This window comes from Sinocyclocheilus anshuiensis, unplaced genomic scaffold (assembly GCF_001515605.1).
Source record: "Sinocyclocheilus anshuiensis isolate Anshui unplaced genomic scaffold, SAMN03320099.WGS_v1.1 scaffold85, whole genome shotgun sequence".
NCBI lineage: Eukaryota > Metazoa > Chordata > Actinopteri > Cypriniformes > Cyprinidae > Sinocyclocheilus > Sinocyclocheilus anshuiensis.
In genome coordinates, this window is record NW_015536800.1 from 2,061,112 (window position 1) to 2,085,071 (window position 23,960).

Consider the following 23,960-nt stretch of genomic DNA (forward strand, 5'->3'; position numbering starts at 1 on the left):
GACCGATCGTTTTGTGTCTTTACACATCAATGTATCGTCACGAGCCGCAGGGTTTAATTTGGTTTTGTCTGTGTATGTTTTTTTGGCTCTCAAAGCCGTGATTCCCATTCACTTCAATTATAAGACTGACAGACTGCAACGGTTTGAGTTCAAAATCTTTGTTTGTGTTCTACTGAAGAAACAAAGTGACCTACATCTTGGATGCCCTGAGGGTAAGCAGATAAACATCAAATTTTCATTTTTGGGTGAACTGTCCCTTTAAGGCCGTAATGAATCTGAATCAAATCTGGAAGTCAGTGCTAATACCCATAAGTCTGGTTTTCACACATCTTGTGTTCTCACAGGGAGCTGAATACGAATTCAGAGGTGAAGATTGTCCATACCTCAGTTCATGGGGTGGGCCATATTTTTGTCCAGGCTGCTTTTAAGGCCTTTGACCTTCATCCTCCATATGCCGTGGAACAGCAGAAAGATCCTGACCCAGAGTTCCCCACCGTCAAATACCCCAACCCTGAGGAGGGAGAGGGAGTCTTGGTACAATACACTGATACACACACACAAATGACATTAGAAAAAGTGATATATATATATATATATATTTTGTGGTTTTGTTATGTAATGCCAGATGGACAGTAATCTATGTTTGTGTATGTAGACATTATCCTTCGCGCTTGCAGATAAAGAGGGAGCAACTGTTATTCTGGCAAATGACCCTGATGCTGACCGACTAGCTATTGCAGAGAAACAGGAGAGGTCAGTGTTATTTGGCATTTTGTGTTGATTTTCATTCAGTGTGTCATTTTTCTGAATAGCAATAATTCTTTCGGTAGTGGGCAGTGGAGGGTGTTCTCTGGGAATGAATTGGGTGCTTTACTCGGCTGGTGGATTTTCCAGTGCTGGAAGCTGCAGAAAAGAGAGGGAAAAGCCTCCATTAAGGATGTCTACATGCTATCCAGCACCGTCTCCTCAAAAATCCTCCGTGCCATTGCTGTAAAAGAGGGCTTCCACTTTGAGGTACCGCTGCTTTTTACCCCATAAAGTGTAGTGGTTTCTCTAACCCAGTGGTTCTCAACTTTCTCACCCCTTGTCCAAGAATATATTTGAAGGCCCTCCTATCTATAATGTTTTTAGCATTCCAATGAAGATTATGTTAATATTACTACATTTGAATAATTTTAAATCTTATTGGGCCCGCCCTTAAAGTTTGCAGAGGCCCTCTGTTTGAGATCCACAGCTCTTAACCAAAGGAAAAATTTCTTTTCTGACAGCAGTGAATATTAGAATTGGTAAAATACTGGGACAATTTTAGTGTAATCTTGTATTTTATATGATTATGGTCTAAATTATAAATTGAATTTAGTATTTGACAAATTGACTGTTTCATGGGTCAATAATAATGTGCGTTTCCCCAGCCCTGGAGATCCTGGAAATATCAGGGAATTGCAAAAGTGTGGAAAAATCCATGAAAATGTATACAATCTTAAATAGTCATTAACATATTCTTATAATTCTCAGTTTTTAAGAATTTCTTTGGCTAGAAATGACTCTTTGTAAGCGCAATCTCACATAAAATTATTTTTAAAAATCCTTATCCAGTCATCAGAAACAACTGGAAGAGTCTTGGAAAAATAATGGAAATTCTTTGGTCAGAAAGTGCAGCTACTCTGAAGGCATACTCTTATTTTGTACAGTATCATGTGTGGAAAAATAATTGATTACTCACTTTTGATGTTCTTCTGTCTGACTCTCTGCATCTGTCTTTTACAGGAAACTCTAACAGGCTTTAAATGGATGGGAAATAGAGCCAGAGAGCTGATGGACCAGGGAAAGACTGTTCTGTTTGCTTTTGAAGAAGCCATTGGTACAGTGGCATCCACACCGCAAGATGCTGAACATTTATGTGCATTTGTGTAACAGTCTGAATTTTGATCTTGGGTTCAAACCACAGACCCCTAGATAAGTAGTTGTCAGTGTCTATTCATTTTTATGCATCACAATATCATAATTGTATTGAAATGTAAAAAAAAAAAAACAGTGGTGCAGACTATATTAAAAGAAAGCCTTAATATTTTTCTTTGGTTGCTCTGTTGTTGTAGGTTACATGTGTTCTCCAGCAGTTTTGGACAAAGATGGTGTGAGTGCGGCTGCCATTGCTGGCGAGTTTGTCTCTTACCTGGCTTCTAAAAATATAACTCTGTCCCATCAACTCAGATCCATTTATGAGGAGTATGTCACAAAAACTTCGGCATTGACATCTCTAATAATTTATGTTCTGAATCTTCTTGTTAATCATAGTTTTCACATCGTCTTATTTCAGGTACGGTTACCACATTTCCAAGAATTCCTACTTCATCTGTGACAACCAAGACACTATTAAACAGATGTTTGAGTGTCTTCGGAACTACGATGGGGAGAATTCATACCCTAAAGAGTGTGGGGGCTTTGCCATCACAGCAGTGAGAGACCTTATGACTGGCTATGACAGCAACCAGCCGGACAACAAGGCTGTGCGTAGCCCATAATGATTAGAATTATTGTGATAGTTGATCTTATTTAAAGTTTTCTTATCCTATATCTGTGTGTCCTTTACTATTACTCACAGATTCTGCCCACCAGTAAAAGCAGTCAGATGATTTCCTTCACCTTTGCTAATGGAGGCGTGGCTACAATAAGAACCAGCGGAACAGAGCCTAAAATCAAATATTACACAGAGCTCTGTGCTGCACCAGGAAACAGGTTTTAGACAGCTTCATTATTTCACACTATCACTATAGGCCTAATTTTAAAATAATAATTATTAATATACTGTATGTAGAATTATTATTATTATTTAATGGAAACATATTGCAGTAGTAATATTTTTTTGATTTGTTTATTTTTTTATAAATTACTTTGCAATATATTATTATTGTTGTTATTATTATTAAAGGTGATTTTTATTTTATTATGACTTAATTTATAAAAATAGACAAATCAAATAATTATTACTATTGCAGTTTTTTTTACATTCAACAATAACAATACATTACATACTGTATAATAATATATATTAATAGTAATATAATAATATAGAATTTATTATTCTTATGTATCATAATATGCTATTAGAATTATTAGTATTATACTATTCTATTCTATAATACTATTCAATGTGACTATACAATAATAATAATATATTACATTAAACTGTACATTACTTAGAATTCTTAATGTTGTGTGTGCGTCTGTGTGTGTGTGTGTGTGTGTGAAATTATTATTATGAAGTACTGTTTCTATGTTACAGTATAACAGTATAGTTGCAATAGTGATATATTTCTTCGATTTTTAGTTTTTATAAATACATATATTTTATTAATATATTACATATCATTCTATATTATTTTATTATTATTATTATTATTTTAAAATTGTATAGTCATATTAAATGGGGGAAAACTCTTGTTTTTAGCTGATCACCTGCTTGAGTATGCCACTTTTTTTTAACTATATAATAACAGTCGTCGTTATTATATGATAAATATTTCCAACTGTAGCTTTGTATGCTGTTGTCACATGCAGCATATTTTATTAACTTTATTTATAGAATATTAAGTTAATAAAACAAATTAAAGGTAATAGGTCATCAGGGTATTCTATGCAGACACAAAATTTGCATACTCTGCACACTGTACGCTGCAATAATAGTAAAAGCAGTATGTTAGCAAGATCATGGCCATAGAGCCTTAATCATAGTCTTGGCACATGAATAGCTCATAATCTTTTAAAAACAAATTTTCTGTCTGTCTTTTCTCTAGTGATCTTAACCAGCTGAAAACTGAACTGGATAACTTGGTTGATGCCATCGTGGAACACTTCTACCAACCAGATAAAAACAACTTGACTCCTCGACCAGAGTGAGAGAAACTATCACTCAGGTTTACAAAGATTTTGTCTAATTCAGCTATTAGTCTTAACATACCACACATAACCACTCTTATTAAAACTTACACATTCTGGGTCTCAATCTAAAGAGGACTTACTTACTTTGCACTTACTTACTTTTAATGCAGGAAATGTAGATCAAAGCTGGTGCCACATGAACATACCTATTGCCTTTTTCATTTTTTCATTTTTGCACTTTTACATTTTTTCACCTTTCAGTTTTGTAATCTACAATGTTATCGGATGAGTTTTTATTTTTTTGCCTTTTTGACCTACAGTAGTGAACTATGAATGTACTAATGTTGCAAAGAAAGTGTGTTTGAATTAATATAAAGTAGATATGTTAGTTGAGTTGATTGACAGAAATGATTCCATATTGCTGGAGCAGAGGACAATATGTAGTTACTGTTTAATTCAGCCAACCAAATAACCTCAGAAATCAAAAAGCCAGCTCATGTCATTTTATACCAGCAATGCTCAAATCCAGATTAGAGGGACCCAACAGCCTTACTGTGGAAAAAAAAAATTATATCTACATTTTAGTTTTCCACGTTTATATGATTCCATTGCGTCTTTATTCAATCATCTATGTTCAGTGACATGTAACTGTTTGATTACATGCAATTTTTTTGTAAATGTTTATTTACATTTTGAATATCAAACTCAACCAGTTTGATAATTCATTCAGAACTTTTAGCCGTGAGGTTGAGGCTGGGAACATATGTGGAAAGGTTTTACATTTGAACAGAAAGGAAAAGTATTCCTTGAATAGATTAGTGTTTGTGTTGTGTTAAAGCAGCTTGTTTTTTAGACATCTCATTTTGGCAAATAGTTGTTACACTGAGATTTAACAGAGCATATGCCTTACTACAAACTCCAAAGTGGACTATGTCATCTAATGTAAGGCTGACTAGCCAAACCACCAGATACGTTAAAATGCCTGTTGACTTCTTTTTCATGTAAAGTGATTTGATGTTTCAGGAGCTCTTCAGTTTAATACTTTTCTCACAATGCTGTTTTTCCCCTCTATTTGGAATCAATAAACAGCAAGTGGTAACAACAACAACATGGTCTTTTGTCTGTGTGGGAGTGTGTGATAAAAATGTAGAAATAAATAAAATGGATCTTATATAACAAATTTTATTCCTTGATTAAACACGTTAATCCAACATTCACTGTCCATTTTTAAAAGTCTCAAACTCATGGGTTCATTAAATTGTACTTTCCTGAGGTCTGACTATGAAAGCCAATGCATGTATTATCTGTTTAAGGCCAGCAGAGGGTATAGTTGATCCCAAAACTTTGATTTTATTTTTAACATTTGTTAAATTAATGTTTTTGATTTATCTTTATATTTGTTGCCTTTATTGTTATTTATTTGCATTTGTATTACTTAATTTTTGTATTGCCTTTTCTTACAGCCTTTCACCAACTTAATGTTCTTAAAAACTTAAAATGCTCTAAAAACTTAAAATGTTCCCTGCTAAAAAACAAACAAACAATAGAAACCATCACAGAATTTGTAATGGTTTTACTGGTTATAATGCGAATTGTATTGGTTTTAATGGAAACTGTAATGGTGCCTGTGGGTCTCTACTCGTAATTGGTCACCTTCTATTGGTGGCTTGTTAAAACCACTAAATCCTAATGGAATATGTCCCAAAACACACTACAGGAAACCATTTTTTAATGGTTTTAATGGATAAAAGTTGATGGTTTGTAATCTTTGTAATGGTGTTTGTAGTGGAAACCATTAGAATTTCTGTGATGGTTTCTATTGTTTTTTTCAGCAGGGTTAGGATTACTTTTATATGTTTGACAAAGTATTTCAGTATATAACAGATATGTAGACCTACTTATTTAGACCTATTATTTTTTGTCCAGTTAAAATCTATAGGCTATTAGTCTATAATTGTGTATGCAAACTTGTTTTAGCTATTTTAAACTTTTCAGGTATAGGCAATCTCGGTCTTTATTTATAGTCTTGCTCACCAGTGTTGGGGAAAGTTACTTTAAAAAGTAATGCATTACAATATTGCGTTACTCCATAAAAAAGTAACTAATTACTTTTCTTAGTTACTTTTTATGGAAAGTAATGTGTTACGTTACTTTTGCATTACTTTTTAAATCTGGACAGGGCTTGCTTGTTTGTTTTTAAAATAAAAAAGTAATATTTTGGCAAATATAAAAGCCTTTTCACACCAAAAGTGAAATGAATAAGCCTCAGGCTGAAGGGAAAGTAAATTTACGTCCGTGCAGTAGAATGCAGAAGAAGAAATTTCAACACACTTCAGCAATAAACAAAGACACACAAATGTTTGTCTAGAGTAATTATTGCTTATTAGTATGGTTGAACTGGATCATCGAAGGTCAGAAGCAAAGACATGGGTAATAGAATGGGATTAAATACATAAAGGATATTTGTGTTGTTTAACATTTAATTATTGCAGGTTGTGTGTGTGTGTGTGTGCGCGCGTGTGCTCGCAGTGGTTTGTGTAACAAACCCATAGACTGTAAAAAAAACCCTGAGGAGAGCAGTTGTGTCATAAATGAAGAGCAAGAGCTGCCTGTGGGCACGTGCACTGGGATTTATCAAACTGGACAGTGAAAGCAGCAGGTACGACGCTGGATAAAGGCACATTCTTTTGTGTAACACTGCTTTACAGTGTCCATATAATACACCTATTGCATGTTCATACTATTAAAGACAATATCAAATAGTAAATTGAGTACTTTGACGCTGTGTTTAGGTCTACGTTATGGACACTGTAACGTTAGCTAAAGCGGGTCACTATTCACTTTTATTAATATGCAGTAAAACTGTCAGTCATCAATTCTATCATTTCCTTTCGAGTTCCTCAGAACAAAGAAACAGCATGATGATGAGTAATAATGACAATTTTCCCCATTCTTCTTTTTAACTATCCCTTTAAAAGCTTTTGAAAAACTAAACGCTAATAAACTCAGCAGCTTTAATATGCATTGTGGATTTCATTGTGAATTTTTTATTTATTTCCTGTTAGTTCTGGCAAGTAGATTCTCTCTCTCTCTCTCTCTTGCTCTGATCCTTAAAAATGACTTTTGTTTGTGTAACAGAATGCAGGCATGGTTCTAGGTTATATTAGATATGCTAGCTAGACTAATCAGTTTATTTAGATGTTACCAAATTAAGCACATTAGATTTTAGCCATTGTTGTTATTGTCAACTAAAACTATTTAAAATCATTTTTGGCAACTGAAATGAACATCAGAAGTTCATTCAAACGTCAGATGAGAACAAGACTTCCTCAATCGCACGCGCAGCGAGCACCACTCAGCTCCGTATACTACTGTCGCGTTATTGAATGCTATGTATGGAGAACGACAGATGTGACGAATCGACTATTTTGTAGAAAAGGCAACCTGAACATCAGTTCCCGATGGGACATTATAACCTGTATTGTCAAAATCTAACGGGACCGTTACTCAAACACTTCCTCAAGGCGGTGCATTGTGAGTAAAGGTAAGTGAAAGTTACAACTTGTCTCCTATGCTAGTTTTTTGTTTGTATATAGAATACATACTTAAAAGTAACCTATCTCTAAAGCAAATTATGGCGCTGTAGCAAACCTATGACCTTGTCACATGTCCTTAAAATCGTTTTAGAAAGAAAAAGTGTTTTTTGAGGCGATGCCATGACCTGTCTTATATATTTTTGTTGTGACATATTGCCTTATTGCCATCAGAGAAACTTTCTGTTGACCTCTCTCTAAATAGCAGTTGTGTCTCATTAGACATGCTTGGCTATGTATACTCACTGTTGGTTCAGTGTGTTTGTGCCTCATGAGGAACCCCTCTCAGATCAGTGCAGGAGGACAATATGTTCCAATGCTTCAAAGCCTTTTTTCAGATTTAATCTACAAAGTCTGTTCTGAAGAGTGCATCCTTTGGCACTATCACGGTATCACAAATTGCTCTGATCCTTAAAAATGACTTTTGTTTGTGTAACAGAATGCAGGCATGGTTCTAGGTTATATTAGATATGCTAGCTAGACTAATCAGTTTATTTAGATGTTACCAAATTAAGCACATTAGATTTTAGCCATTGTTGTTATTGTCAACTAAAACTATTTAAAATCATTTTTGGCAACTGAAATGAAGCTGAAATCAAATGAAATATAAATATTAGATGGAAAAACTTTAAAACTGGAATAAAAATGAGAAATGTTGTCACGGCAATATTTAAAAAAAATAATAAAAATGACAAAAGCACATAACAAAATGACTAAAAGTAAAATTGGTAACACTTTACTTGAAGGGGTGTGAATAAGACTGACATGGCACCTTCATAATTATGACATGACACATGTCATGAATATGAAGGAGGTTTTATGCATGTTTATGACAACTGTCATTAAGTGTCATTCGCTCAGTTATGTCATTTTTAATGCAAATATGACATTATTTGACCTAACCCTAACCTAACCCTACCCTACCCTTACCCCTAACCATAGCCCATAGCCCATAGCCCATAACAAAGACATCTCAAACAATGTCATCTTTGCATTAAAAATTACATAACTGAGTGAATGACGAATGACGACAGTTGTCATAAACATGCATAAAAAAACCTTCATATTCATGACACGTGTCATGTCATGATTATGTAGGTGTCATGTCATGATTATGAAGGTGTCATGTCAGTCTTATGCACACCCCTTCAAGTAAAGTATAACCGTAAAATTCAAATAAAACCTGTAAATATATAAAAGCCAATTCAAAATATTAATAAATAGCCTACTAATAACATAGAAAATGCCAAAATAACAGTGGTTTTAGCCTACCTTAAATAAGAATTAATACTATTTAATGAACTGTAAGATTGCTTTTTCTCAAGCTTGATATTTCTAAAGAGAATCAAAGGAAAAAAGTATTCTTTGCCCGTGTCCTTCTGTAACATTTGCAGGGGCTTTCAGAGTAAGCTGTTTTAATCCCCTGCAAATGGCAAAGTTGATGAAGATGTGCTCAAAGGGTTTGTTATAGGCAATGATCTTCCTCAAACAGTGTGTTGTACCTTAATTGTTTCTGCTCACTGAACCGCCTGCTTCATTAATGTTGGTGTTTTTTTTTCTTTTGTCTTTTGAGGTTACACCTAGTTCCTCATTTTTTAACTAGGAGCATGGAGGGCATTTGTTTCGAGGTCAAACCCAGGGATGACCCAATCAAAGCTCATCCTATCTGTGCCCTTACACAAACACTTCCTGGATCAGAGGGTAAGAGGAAGAAAGAAGAAGGGGAAGAGGAGATTCAGTACAGGCTAACTCTGGTTGGATCTTTGGCCATACATCCACAGACCACAATGGTGATGCTTCCCTGGGTGGTGGCTGAAATACGGAGGAAACAGAAACCTTGAATTCAATGGTGCTCACTCTCCAGAGGTTAGTATATGTAATACTAATTAAATGTATGTTACCAAAAAAATAAAAACACGGCTATGTGAAGCCTAATGTATTGTATTGTAAATGTATATTCTCTGCCTGCTGTTTAAAAGCTGACTTAACTAAGAGTTAGTCTGTTAAGTTATGTTTTAGTCTCGTATTCTCACCATCAAAAATACAGTAAAACAGTTATATTGTGAAGTGTTATCACAATTTCAAATACTGTTTTGTATTTTATACATTTTCAAATATAATTTAGTCCTGTGATGCAAAGCTGATTTTTCAGTAGGCTAGTCATTACTCCAGTCTTTAGAGTCACATGATCCTTTAGAAATAATTCAAAATCATGCTTTGATGCTCAAGAAATATCTCATTGATCCCAAACTTTTGAACGTTAAAGTACATATGAAACAATTTTACTGAGGAATAATAGAAGAATTAGTGTTAAGATCAGGGGTACAAAGAAGTATTATTTTTAATAATACTATGGTACTTGTTATTGACAATTCGGATGTACTATCATATGTTTTTTTTCCTGATGGTCCAAGGTTCGAGATCAGCCTGTGGTACTGCAGATTTCAGCCAATTCAGTGTGTTGCATTCTGGACACGGCAGGCCCGGGGAAGCCATGGGACCCATTGCAACATATGGTTCTGTTTGATCACAGGCCTCATCGTATCATCAAACTCATTCACAACAGCCAAGAGCCCAGCTATTTCGGCTGTCTGCTCAGAGAGGAGAAGAAAGCAGCCTGCTATGTATTCCGCTGCCAGGACCAGATGAAGGTAAGGGGACATTTTTTGGATTAGCAGCATTTTGTTGATTAATATGAACTTCAAATTTAGTTGAAGTGCCTGTGCAAGCTAAATTGAAAATGGAATGGACACCAAGCTACAGAAGCTTAATTCTGCCAATTTAATAAAAATATAAAAGAGGAAATTTTTCTTTACTTTTCTAAACTTTATCTCACAATTCACACTTTTTTTCTCAGATTTGTCAGTTTATATATTGCAATTGCAAGTTATAAACTCGTAATTGCAAGTTTACAGGTCATTTTTTCTCAAAATATGACTGCTGTACTCACGTTTCACAGAAGAGATGTATAGAAGGTCATGCAAAGTTAAAACAGTTTAAATCTCACAATTTTGACTTTTTATCTCGAAATTTTCTTGCAATTCTCTTTTTTTTTTACCCCAGAATATTTAGACAACCTGACTACATGCACATGTCAATTTGCAATTGCAAGATATAAACTTGGATTTCTGAGAAAAAAGTCTGACTTGTGAGATATAGCCTCACAATTGTGAGATAAAAAAGGTCACAATTACCTTTTTATTTCATGGAGGAAATAAACTTTCATACCAAGCATTGTCACTATAACAATAAATTGGTGTGTTTATGGCTGTTAGAACTATTAGAGGTTAACCATAGATGTTATTCTCACATGACTTTGAAGTGAATCTACTTTGATGAAGGAAAGCTCAGATGTTTAAATGTCAAACCTCCCTCCTTATGGGTGTGTGCATCTGTGGATGAACTTTGTTCAAATAAGACACAGTACCATAACAGCACAATGACAATCAGCGAAAACAACCATAAAGTCATTTTACAAGAGTGGTGTCCATGCAGAACATTCCACCACAATGCTAGAGTGTTGCAGGTAGATGCCAGGCCATTGCTGGGCGGTTGCTAAGGTGTTTTGGGGGTTGCTAGGTGGCTTCTTATTATTGGGCTACCCCAATCTCAAGGGATTGATACCGTCATCATTTACTCACCCTCATGGTTTTAAAACCTGTATGATTTCATTTCTTCTGTGGAACACAAAATAAGTTATTTTGAAGAACATTGGGAACTAATATTGATTTATTGTGATGGAGAGTCTGAGATATAAATCGTGAAGCTTCCTTCATCAACCTGCATTTAGGCAGGATGTAGATCTAAGTTGTCATAGTAACCATTTCCTGTGTCAGTGAGCCAGCCACAATGTGGCTACGGACTCCTGGTGACTTTTTATTGATGTGGTAAACAGACAGAGAGATAGAAAAAGAGATAGACAGGTGTTTATGTCGCTGTCTTTTGACCACCTGTTACTCATGCACTCACACTTTCCAAAATCAGTGTGTGCGTGCAAGTTTGAATGTCTTGAGATATCTGAGATCATAGCGGTGTTCCCTCAACTCCACACACTCCATGTTCTTTTTTTAAACTGAAAAACAACAGTTGAATGTCCTCTTCATTTAACCATAAATTATCAGCTTTCATGTTAGCTTTTCACCAGCCAATTTAACCACAATACTAACAAAGATAATTCCACATCTTTCATGTGAGACTGAGACCCCACAGCTGTGCTTCGGCCTTTGGCTCAACAGCTTAGCATATACCAAATACCTTTGTATCCTTCATGTTGTCCATAATATCTCTGTAATATTAGAGTGACAGCTGTGAAAATAACAAGTCAAATTTAAGCTATGGCATTATATGTGTTTTATATGTAGTTATGGGTAACTTAAAGTCGTGATGAAACAGAAGAAGTGACAGATCTTTTCTTAAATATTGTGATGTACATCTGAGTGTAATGTATTATCAAAATAGAAAAAAATGCAGGGCGATGACTTGGTTCCGTCCATTGGTTGTTGATTGGATTTTGAGGTGTGGCCTTTGTGCTTGCAGTTGATTTTGGAGGGGCGGGGTTTAAGCAGAGCAAATGATTGGAGAAGTCCAGCATATGTCACCAGAGAAAAGTCTGTAGTCATAACATCTTGATAAAAAATTATGAGGTCAAATAATGTTTTAAAAAATGAATGGATGAATTTTTTGCCCCCCAAAAATGAGTTTGTAGTAATGCATTTTCCACTGAGAAATCTTTGCTAAAAGTACTTAAGCTTGCATTTTTGTTAAAGCACTTAAATTAATTCCTCTTAAAAAAGTTGAACTTGTTTTAGTGGTGAATGAACTTGTGGTGAACTTGTGAGGAGCCTCCCCTCTCCTCATTTTTTGCATTCATGATAGGCTTTTGACTACAATTTCCTTATCATGAGTTTTTTTATGTCAGTATGTTCAATGTATGGAAGCCCATTTCTGTCACTGAATAAAAAATAAAAAAGGTAATTGCGACTAATCTCACAATTCTGACTCGTTTTTCTGCGAGTTTACATCTTGCAATTGCGTGACATCAACTCACAATTGTGAGATAAAAAGTAAAACTCACAATTGCGAGCTGAAAAGTCAGAATAGCAAGATAGAAAATCAGAATGGCAGGATATAAACTTGCAGTTCTGAGAAATAAATTCAGAATCACGAGATATGAACTCAAGATGCGAGTGTGAGTTTGTATCTCGGAATTCTGTCTTTTTTCTTGCAATTGTGAGTTTATTTCTCAGAATTATGAGATATAAACTCGCAATTGCGAGTTATAAAGTCCAATTCTGAGGAGAAAAAAAGACTGATGTTCTCAGAATTACGAGTTTATATCTTACAATTCTGACTTCGCAATTGCAAGTTCATATCTCGCAATTCTGAGAAAAGTAAGAATTTCCAGTTTATATCTCGCAATTCTGATTGCGAAAGATAAAAAGTCGCAATTACCTTTTTATTTTTATTCAGTGGTGGAAATGGGGTTCCATGCTGATGTATGGAGATGAATTACACAGTTTATGGTGCGAATTATGTTTTTCTTTTTAATGACACTGTGCATCGCATTATTTCAATATTAAAATGAACTGGACCAATGATGATTCTGAAAGCAAATGCCCCCCGGACCCTACTGTTGTTATAGTAATGACCACAACGTTTAAACACATCTGATTGACAGATAAACTGCACACTTTTACACTTTTATCTGAGTGTTGTTTTTAATTTATGTAGATGCAGATATTAATGTAGATATTTAAGTCTGCTTCGTTCATTCAGTTTAACAACATTAAGTTAAAGAGGATAAATGTTCTTGTTTTTACTCTGTCCATGCATTAAATGCATGTGCAGTTTTCTAGCATAACTTCTTAGGTAATGTCAATGATCAGTTTTAGATGAGGCCAAAACTACAACAGCAGTGGTTACATATAAATATATTTTAATTGTTTGATCAAATGATTGCTAGGGACAATTCAGCATTCGCTGGATATTGGTAGGGACATGTCCTTAGCAACCCTACTAAATTCTGCACCCTTGTGCAGAAGTTACTGGGTTTACAGGAGGTGAAAAATTAGATATAACTTTACACAAAGTTATTTAGTGATTTTGTCAAACTAGTAGCATGCCAACATGTATAATATGTTTAAGTCTTGTGGCTATACTTTTAAAACTGAATGTATTTTAACATTTATTTCATATTTAACATTATTTTAGATAAAACAAGAAGTATTTATTTATTTATTTTTGCACAGCCTCGATGGCTCATGTATCATATTTATAATACTTTAAGGAGGGAGATGTGTTTGCTGTTTCTAGTAAGGGAAAAAAGATTAGATAGATATCCGTTACAGTATCAAGGGACCGGATCAATTTAAGTAGGACAGAGAGATAGTGGGACACAATGGACACAAAATTGATTGAATCATATAAAATAACGTCTCACTGAATAAATTTAATTTAGTTTGGAATTTTGGAGAGTCACTTTTGTTCCAGTTGTGGGGTCCAAACATCTGACAGCATATTACACATTTAAATTTGTAAATAAAGATGTACATTTTTTTGTTGAAAACGATACAAAAGATACTCTTTCTCAAATTATGCTGTAAAATATGATTGTCATGAGTGATTCTGTCATTAAAGCAAATTACATAAATACAAAGATATTCTAAAATGTATGTTTATTCATTTAAAATGTTTGAAAATTGTTAGGCTTATAATTTGCAATTTAAAAAATATATAGGAAAAAATGCTTTATGTTTCTAGTCTGTCAGTCTGTTACATTGTCTTAATTGATAATTTGTAATGGAAATATTTATTAAATAAAAAAACGATATGTTCCTGCAGTCTGTCAGTATATACAGTGTTATAATTTATAATTTGTGCTGAAAAATATTTGAGAAAATAGACAATAAAAATGCTATATGTTATGCCTGTCAACAGTACAGGATTGTATACAATCCTATCTGCCACCAGGTGGTGGTCAAATCCTGAACTTTGAAAATCTTTAACGCATGGAGAGTGAATAAATATTTCAGTCAACAAACCATTAATATTATTACTTATAAATCTTAACCCTAGTCTAAAGTTAACTAAAGTAGGTTTAATTTATATTGCAACTAGATTAATGCAACTCCCTTCCGATAGGATCTAAACGAAACTTATTTTTAAGCTCACAATTTAACACTTATTGTCCCGTATTTTCATTTTCTGAAGTTGGCAACCCTAGTCCCCGTGGATGTGATTCTGATTCTCCAGTGCATTTTTCTCCCATCATTTGAATGTTAGTCTACCGTCACATCCCACTGAGCGCTGTTCAAACGGCTACACACACTACAAACTCCCAGTAGTTTCACTTTCTCCATGAGATCTGGATGGCTGAAGCGATGAAAGCGCGCTTCCACATCTTTCATTTACTGCGGAGGGATGTGAAAAGCAAGCAGGAGACCGTGAGTACCTTTATGAACTTGGTGTGGAATTTGTTTAGTTTAAAAGTTATGTGTGTTAGCATGGTTAGCTAGTCGGTTAGCCACTAATGAGAGTTAAGTGAACATTAGCCCACAGAAAAATAATTAATCCCTTTGTTATTTCCTTAAATTGTTTCGTTTTCCCCATCGTGAAGAGGCAATACCGAGTGTTTTATATAAAGCTTTAGAGAGTATATGTAGATAATTCACTTTCTTTGTAAAGTTGTCTTAGTATTTCTGTTTCAAAACTTACCGAGCTGCCTATCTAGACTGCATTTCTGGGCATTGATTCAAATGTTCATAACGCGCCGAAGGGCATCACAATGCTGTCTAGATAGGCAGTTCACTATATTTCGAGACAGAACCAGTCTGTCAGTTTGCTAATGAAATAATAGTTCGAATATTATGGTTACGGTCAAAAAGTAGTATTGCACGATTAAGGTGGGCTAAATACAGGTTTAAATTAATTTATGTAAATAAAGACAGTAAATGGCGGTTTTTGGTCATTCAGTCAACTGTAACAGTAGCTGTTGTACGGTATTTATCTGTATGTAGGAAGAGATTTTACTTGTTGAAAGCTCTTTTTTGGAGTTGAGATAGCTTAAAGCAGTGTTTTATTTGTAGTAAATTCAATACAATGTATTAATGTTGAGAGCAAAAGGGTGTTGCAGTTGGTTCAGTTCAGTAAGTGTGCTCATTCAAACAACAGTCTGTTCATAGACTAATGACTCTCAAGGCATTGTGAAGTGGGACTTATGGAGTGTCAGATGTGTTGTGAGAGGAAGGAACGTCAAGAACAAGAGGGGAAGTGTGCATGCGAAATGCCAATCATTTACAGACTATAAAAGCTGTTTTTGCTCATGAATGAAGACAATTAATATAATTAGTCATTTTCTCCCAGCTTGTCATATTGTGCTGTGTTCACTTTTGTAGTGGTTGTCTGATTGTCTGGCTTTTATAACATTGCGTTGTGCTTAGTGTAATCAAAGACTATAGAATACCCTTAAAAAGACTTTGGTGTAGTCCAGTAGTTCCATCAGTTTTTCCTATAGTGTTTGTGTTTTCGTGCTGCCACAGATTCTTCAGTAGTAAATGGAACCACCTCATTTCTAGGTGTGTCACAGTCACATGTCCCACACTCAGTTCCACCTCATGTGACCGGTGCTCTCCTCCTTTTAAACAGTTCCTCAACCTATGTGTGTGTATGTGTACTTTTCAAGCTTTTCATTTTTAACAGTGAACGTTAAAACCTGTCGTTTTGTGTGTTGTTTGTACTGTGGATGTATAGTAGAATAGATACAGCCATTGTTGCAAAGAATTAAAAATGTTAATTTATATGCAGCAATATAAACAAAACCTAGTAAAATTAATGGTTGAATCAGTTCTGAATTGTCATTGACGGTTCACATTATTGTATCAAATTTTTGAACTATTAGTCTATTCTGAGTTTTAATGAATAATAGTTTATAATACTAATAGTAATAATACTATTCTATTCTAAACTATTATTCAATTTTTTATTATTTTATTAAAATTTTAAATTTAATTATTTGCATAAATAATTCAAATGTTAGAACTCTTATACTGCTAAAACTATTAGTCTAGTCTGAGTTTTAAGGAATCAGTTTTAATTCTAATATTTTATTAAATTATTCACATAAAATAATTAGACTTTTACACTATTAGTCTGTTCTAATTATTTATTTTTTATTATCTTATTAAAATTATGAAGTTATTTATTTGATAGTTGTTTAATTTTAAATATTTTATTAATTTTAATAATATGATGTCAGTGCTTGAAATGTTATTCCAACTACCCATATATGGGGTGTTCCTTACATTTTATCCCATTATCATATGACTAATTATGCTGTTTAGTTGAGTAGTGGTTGTGGTAATTAAATGACGTCATCGTCTAGTATTTCCTCTTTCTTCCTGTGACTTGATGACCTCAAAAACCAGATTTTTAAGATAGTGGTCTTGTGAGGGGGTGTGTGGGCGCTCTGGACTCATGGGAAATGTGTTGTGAGTCACTTTTTGTTCTTTCACACTGTTGTTTTAAAAGTCTATAACACAGTGAAATATGATCGATACATTAATGTAAATATTTGTAAAATAACACACAGCGATTTAAAAGAATGTTAAAGTAAATCTGTCTATCTCTTTCTCCCCTCCCTTGTTTAGATGTTAATGGGTTTGGTGTTGCATCAAAGTGCTGAGGCAAGCTATTTTTTTAATGGATATACCAACAGCTGTTAAGCTGTTTGTAACTCACTCAAGTTGTTCATCAACTTAACTGTCAAGGTATTTGTAGATAAAAATACCCAAAGCAGTCAACTTCAGTTCACTTAGACTGGTTTAAGTTGTTGAATGAGCCCAGATCTTGGTGCTTTGTTTGCTTATAATAACCTGATCTTGACCAAAGCTGTCTGCCACTTTCACTCTTCCACTGAGGGACAGGAGCTGTTTGTTAAGGGGTTTTCTGCTCTTCTGTGTTCATGCCAAGCTGAAAGGGCACTGACTTCTCTTTATTTTTGGATTACTCACTGTTCCAGCCCTCCTGACTTCCTCTGTGCGAGTGAGTGTGTGTGTTACTGAGTAAGAACAGACCATGTGTTTGTCTGTCTTAAGTGTTCTTGGGCACAGAAAGCCGTGGCTTGTTCTTCACGACTGAGGGATGCATAACTAATAGCACAATCAGAAATCTGAAAAGGTGTCTTGAAAGTCACAATACAAAAAATATCTTAAAGGGGTCATATGATGCGTTTTCAAATTTTCCTTTCTCTTTGGAGTGTTACAAGCTCTTGGTGCATAAAGAAGATCTGTAAAGTTGCAAAGACTAAAGTCTCAAATCCAAAGAGATATTCTTTATAAAAGTTAAGAGTCAGCCACACCTACCTAAAACGGCTCGTTCTAACACGCCCCAACATACCTACGTCGCTCTGTGGGAAGATTTGCATAACGCCGCCCAAATGTTCACGCAAAGAAAGAAGGCGTAACTTTTATTCTCGCTGTAGTTTTGTTGTTTCCTCTGCCATGTCGTAAAGACGCTGTGTGCTTCGTTGTGAAAGCGAAACTACTTTGTTTGGTCTTCCAAAAGAGGACGAACATTTCATTACACCAAATACACAAAATACTGTTCTTTTTAGCATCATCATATGACCCCTTTAATATTCCTAATGGTCCATTTTTATTATATATTTTTTCAGTTGATGTTTTCATGAGATTGACCTAGTGTTGTCAAAAGACCCGGTATTTCGGTACCAAGTCAGTACTAAAAAAATGAAAACGTTACGGTACCAGGTTTTTTAAGTACCGGTGGTACCGAGTACCCGGTTTATGTCATAACAGTCCGTCAGAAAAAGTTTTTTTTTTTTTAGTTAGTTAGTTAGGTAGTTCTTGGCTGAATATCTCTAGCAGGTTTTAAAAGCCCTTTAAAATTAAACATGAACACAGTTTGGATTAAATAAAAGTACAGTCAAATGTTATCTCCTGTATAGACTTTACTGTACAATGACTTAATGTTATCTAACATGAGTTAGATCTAGTAACATCTTATAGTGAGTGAACAAAATATTTTTAAAACATTCATTAATGTTTGTGAATGTTATTTAATACAAACACTTGATCATTCATGTTTGTTCATTGTGCATTAAATAATTTTAACAGATTGAACTTTGAAATTAACCCTAAGAAGAATAATTGCCATATAACTATTGTTTATTGTTGGGTCATGTTAGCTAACAAATACAATCTTATTGTAAAGTGTTTTTAATACTACAGTTTCCATCTATTTGATATGCACTTAATATATGTAATCTTATCTAAATTTATTATAAAAGCTGAGGTTTGTTATTTCCTGAAAAGTTATATTGTAACTGGTGTCAATGATCTAATGTTGCATTTGGTCAGACTCAGCCCATTGCTTTACTGAAGTATATTATATTTTCCTTTTACAGCTGCAGACTGAGGAAGATCCTGAAACACACCAGCAAACCCTAAAACAGACAACAGTTTACAGATGTTTTTCAGTGGCAGCAGAACTATGACTAAACTTTTGGGTGAAACTTGTTTACTTTTTTCATACTTTTATTACTTGTGGAAAAACTTGAAACAATTTTAAATAAGTATAAAGAATGGCATTGGTTTTATACATTTAATTTTTGTTTAACGTTATTAATAAAAATATTGTTCACCGTGGATTTTCACTGGTATTGGTACCGAATACTGAAATTTTGGTACCGTGACAACACTAGATTGACCCATGAACACGTGCCAGTATTTTTTGACAGGCTTGTACCTTTAAACTGTAAGCAGCAAACCTCCACACAATCAAACACTGTTACCACAGATAAAGCCATCCCAGAGGGAGAAGAGAAGGGAGGAGGAGAGTATGAGAGATTGTAACTGCTGTGTTACTAAAGGTGATCTTCCTAGAAGGATGTCACGGTGCGGCGCTCTGACTAAACTTTATTGTTCTGAATCAGCAGGGCAGGCGGAGCCAGAGTCAGCCCTAGGTCCTAAAAAAAACAGAGGAACAGCTAAGAGAGGGAGAGGGAGGGACAGAAAAGAACAGAGAAAGCTTTGAGGGACTCACACTTACCCTCTGAAGGTACAGGAAAGTAAAGGTGTGGACGCAGAAAAGTGAGGAAAAGAGATATAGATGGGATGAGGGAGAACACAAGAAGGTGACGATCAGGTTTGGACATGCCTTCTCTGCGTAGATGGCTGAGTCAGGTGAGTTACTTAAGTGTGTATGAGAAAGTGTTCATTGTTATTTATGATCACAACATTTCCAATGTAACAAATAATGTGTAGCATATATTTCCTTTGACTTCCTTTATTAGTTTACTGGTCATTCGTTTGACAACATGGTTCCCTTTGTTGTCTTCCTCAGTAAATAGTCTGAGAGCAAAAATTTGACCCTTGAAGCATCTCAGCTGTATTTTGTGGTTAGTTAGGCTTATTTTGGCATTTAAAACAGAATAAAGACATTATAGTCTGCTTATGCATAGTTTTAGCTAGCAGCCAATTATTCTCTGATATTCCGGTCTGCAACAGGCTGTTATGCAAGACAAGCCTTGTTGCTACTTGAATATACAAGTTCCTCAACTTTGGCACAAAAGCTTGCAGCCTTGGACTCATGAGAATATCAACAAAAAGAAGTAGCTTGTTTAACATTGATTGAAAGTACATTAAATATCATTTGATGATCTTCTGCAATGTTGTTTTCCATTGCAGAACATCATTTACTAGATTTCTGTCATTTTCACTGTTAGCATTGCTTCCAGACTGATCTGTGAGCATTTAAGGATGTTGATTAAATTTCTTCCCGTTCAGTTGTTTTCTTGTTTTCATTCTCATCTAAAAAAATTGGCCAATGAAATTACTCTCTCACACTGTGGTAGCCAATCAAATTATTCCTTTATAATGCTGCACTAAGTAAATTAAAGGCCATTTTTGGGTGAATTAACCCTTTAGCATGGTACAAGCAGATTTTAAAATTAGATGAGAGATTACTGCAGCTTTATGAAACACAGTTATACAGATAAAGGCTATTCAGGTTATTTTGGGAGGTTGAAATTGGTTAAATCTTTCAAAGCTAAGTTCAGATTAACTCTATGGGTGTGCTGCTGACAGATCTTAGTGTTAAACTATAGGTCAGTTTTGGATCCAGACTGGATCAGTGGAGTCAACATGAAACTGATCATTTTTAACTACTTAAAGGGATAGTTCACCCAAAAATTTAAATTCTGTCATCAGCTCAACATGAAGTTTTCATTTTCATTTTTTAATGAACTATTCCTTTAATACACATTTTTCTAATATTATTGTGTACAGTTCATCAATGCACATTATTCAAAAGTAAAATAAATGCTTTGTAATCATTGCTCAAAATAATACATTTACATTTATGCATTTGGCAGATGCTTAAATCCAAAGTGACTTCCATTGCGTTTTAGGTATACTTTTGATCAGTTCAAGCATTGCCTGGGAATTGAACCCATGACCTTGGGCTTGCTAGCCCCATGCTCTTCTGTTTGAGATACAGGAATACTATACTAATAACTTGTTTCTTTTTAAAGATTTCTGTGTTGGCTGATGTCACTTTGTCTGTGTGGGTTATTGTTAACCAATAGTCAAATAATGGCTTTGCAATTCTTTTCTAAAGTAATTTAATTGTAGTTAACAGTAATGAAATTAAGGTTTCACCAACAATAGATTTGAAAAAAAGCAATGGAGTGTCAAGATGCTTTTTAGGATGATATTGAACTTCCACAAGCTGGTCAAAAAAGCCTCTTTAAATATTCAGAAAGGGAGTAGACTGCAAATTTAAACTCAGATCTGGCTGCATTCTGGTATGGAAAGCCCATTTTTCATTATCCAATGTTATCTTGATGGATAAAGCCATGTTGAAAATGTTGATCTTTTTTAATATCCCATTTCACTCTGAAATATGTATAATTATTAATGAGTATTAGGGCTGTCAAAATGACTGAAAAACTAATTATATTCGAATTTAAAAGGCATAATTTCAGTTAGGGGGAAAAAAAGCTTTTGGCTTCTCTCCTGAGGCCACAAGAGGGCGCATCGAGCAAAATATTATGCACGTTTCTTCAAATCGTAATAAAATAACACAACTATCTTTGAAAAAAAGTGCATAATGTTTAAAATAATGTTTATAAACCATATATAATTAATAAAGTTGCTTAAACAATTAGAAAAAAAACAGCACCATGCATGTATGTATAGTTTAATACAAAAGGACCGAAAACCAATCACAAAGAGTAGGCTACTTTCTTCATTTAAAAACATGAGATACAGTGGGATGGGGGAAAACCGCCATAAAGTCTTGAGAAATGTTTTTTAAAAGTTGAACTTACATTAATTTTACATGGCTTTCTAAACATGCCTCTCTCTTGTGCGAGACGCGAGTGCAACGCTGATAGATGTTCCTTTAGAAAATGTGATAAATATGCGTTCTGTGTGAATGGCTTGGTTTCAGTTTCGCCATAAACAACATATTCGCCACACTGATGCTCTCGTTTTCTGCTATATATTGAATGAACAACGTAGCAGTGCCGCATCTAGTGGGTTCAACTGGATAAGCTAACAAAAGCATTAAAATGCAATGACACTTACTTTGTCGTCGCATTTCGTGTGCCACTGGTAAGGCTGCCTGACGGCAGACGCAGACCTAAAATTCGAATGCAATGTTTTTGCACGACGAATATTCGAAATTCAAAAATTAGTTTGACAGCCCTAATGAGTAGTGAAAGCTGTAAAAAAAATCTGAGGATCTACTAACACTAAACTATGGTTGATTGTGCTTCTGGATTCAAAGTAAGACTTTCAACACCTTTATCTAAGACTGAGAAAGAGTTTTTTTGGTCATGCTGAATCAGTATCTAACATAATATCCTGGACTCAAATCCTGAAATTCTGATGATCAGGCCCAACTGTCTTCACATAAACATGCACACACACTTTGACTCACACACTAGCGCATGCTGAATCAGACCCAGGCATATAAAAAAAGAAAGTAAATGCTTTGATATCTACACACTAGTTACCACATGCTCTAATGAAAAGCACTCATTCTGAAACATTCAGCTGTGCGATAGCTTTGATTAGCCAAAGGGTTTGCACCAGATTGCCTTCATAGTGGCCTTTTGATTTTCATCAGATAGCTGAGGGTGTAGTAAGTTTAAAGCAGCACAAATATACATAAGCACAGAACCAGTTAATTTACCCTAATTTACTAGCCATATTCTTTGTATGCTCACTCTGAGGCCACAAAACATATTTGAACACTTTAAGCCACAATTAAAATATCAAACTTAGTTGCATCTGCAAACAAATGATGCAAGAGTTTTTCTCATTACTAACTTCACTTTTAACCAGTTTGACCAAAGGTCATTTTCTGTTGCTGTAGGAAGTCAGTTCCCTTCTAGTTCACACAGGTGTTCTAGCAGGTGTATCACATACTCCACTAACATTTGAGAACCAGAAAGCATCCAATTACTTTGTGTCTTCATTTTGAACAGAATAGCTGTTGTTTGATGATGGTAAACTTTTTTTATTTTATTCAAAGCGACATACAAATGAGGAACAAAGAAGTTTGTCAAAGAGCCAGTAATATTCGTAATCTAGTTGTTTATTAGAGAACTAGGAATGATTAGGAAGCGTACTAGAGAAATGCAGTGAATCATTTTTTTTTAAGAATGAGTTGTGTGTGTTTAATTGCATGAGGTTAAGAATGTGGGGTCATCATTTTCTCACCCTAATGTTGTTCCAAGCTTCCATGACTTTCTTCCTCCTGTAGAACACAAAAGAAGATGTTTGAAAGAATGTTCTAAATATACCGTGTATATTTATTATGTATATAAATACACACTTAGGGCTGTCAAAAAAAAAAATCGAATTTCGAATATTCATCGAATTAAAAAAAAAAAACCCACATTCGAATGCAAAAACGTTGCATTCGAATTTCAGGCAGCCTAGGCAGCCCACTAGATGCGGCGCTGCTACGTTGTTAATTCATATATTGCGGAAAACGAGAGCATCAGTGTGGAGAAGATGTTGTTTACGTCAAAACTGAAACCAAGCCGTTCACACAGAACGCATATTTATCACATTTTCTAAAGGGACATCTATCAGCGTTGCACTCGCGTCTTGCAGAGAGCGGAATGTTTAGAAAGCCATGTAAAATTAATGCAAGTTCAACTTTGAAAAAACATGTCTAAAGACGTTATGGCAGTTTTTCCCCATCCCACTGTATCTCATGTTTTTAAATGAAGAAAGTAGCCTACTCTTTGTGATTGGTTTTCGGTCGTTTGTATTAAACTATACATACATGCATGGTGCTGTTTTTTTTCTAATTGTTTAAGCAACTTTATTAATTATATATGGTTTATAAACATTATTTTAAACATTATGCACGTTTTTTCAAAGATAGTCATGTTATTTTATTACGTTTTATAGAAACGTGCATAATATTTTGCTCGATGCGCCCTCTTGTGGCCTC

The 23,960-nt window shown here is 34.6% G+C and overlaps 2 protein-coding genes across 2 annotated transcripts in view; both read left to right on the forward strand.

Moving 5' to 3' along the window:
- Nucleotides 1-4,995, forward strand: part of pgm2 (phosphoglucomutase 2) — a 13,644-nt gene extending 8,649 nt beyond the window's left edge. The window contains exons 6-13 of the mRNA XM_016444158.1: nucleotides 345-534; nucleotides 656-753; nucleotides 831-1,014; nucleotides 1,768-1,861; nucleotides 2,097-2,226; nucleotides 2,318-2,507; nucleotides 2,603-2,736; nucleotides 3,795-4,995. Of these exons, the coding sequence (XP_016299644.1) occupies nucleotides 345-534; nucleotides 656-753; nucleotides 831-1,014; nucleotides 1,768-1,861; nucleotides 2,097-2,226; nucleotides 2,318-2,507; nucleotides 2,603-2,736; nucleotides 3,795-3,897 (1,123 nt within the window). The 3' untranslated portion in view covers nucleotides 3,898-4,995. The remainder of the gene's footprint in view (nucleotides 1-344; nucleotides 535-655; nucleotides 754-830; nucleotides 1,015-1,767; nucleotides 1,862-2,096; nucleotides 2,227-2,317; nucleotides 2,508-2,602; nucleotides 2,737-3,794) is intronic.
- Nucleotides 4,996-7,209: 2,214 nt separating this feature from the next.
- LOC107656363 (TBC1 domain family member 1-like) overlaps nucleotides 7,210-23,960 on the forward strand; it is a 72,864-nt gene continuing 56,113 nt past the window's right edge. The window contains 4 exon segments of the mRNA XM_016444172.1: nucleotides 7,210-7,423; nucleotides 9,046-9,297; nucleotides 9,299-9,338; nucleotides 9,887-10,123. Coding sequence (XP_016299658.1) covers nucleotides 9,080-9,297; nucleotides 9,299-9,338; nucleotides 9,887-10,123 — 495 coding nt within the window. The 5' untranslated portion in view covers nucleotides 7,210-7,423; nucleotides 9,046-9,079.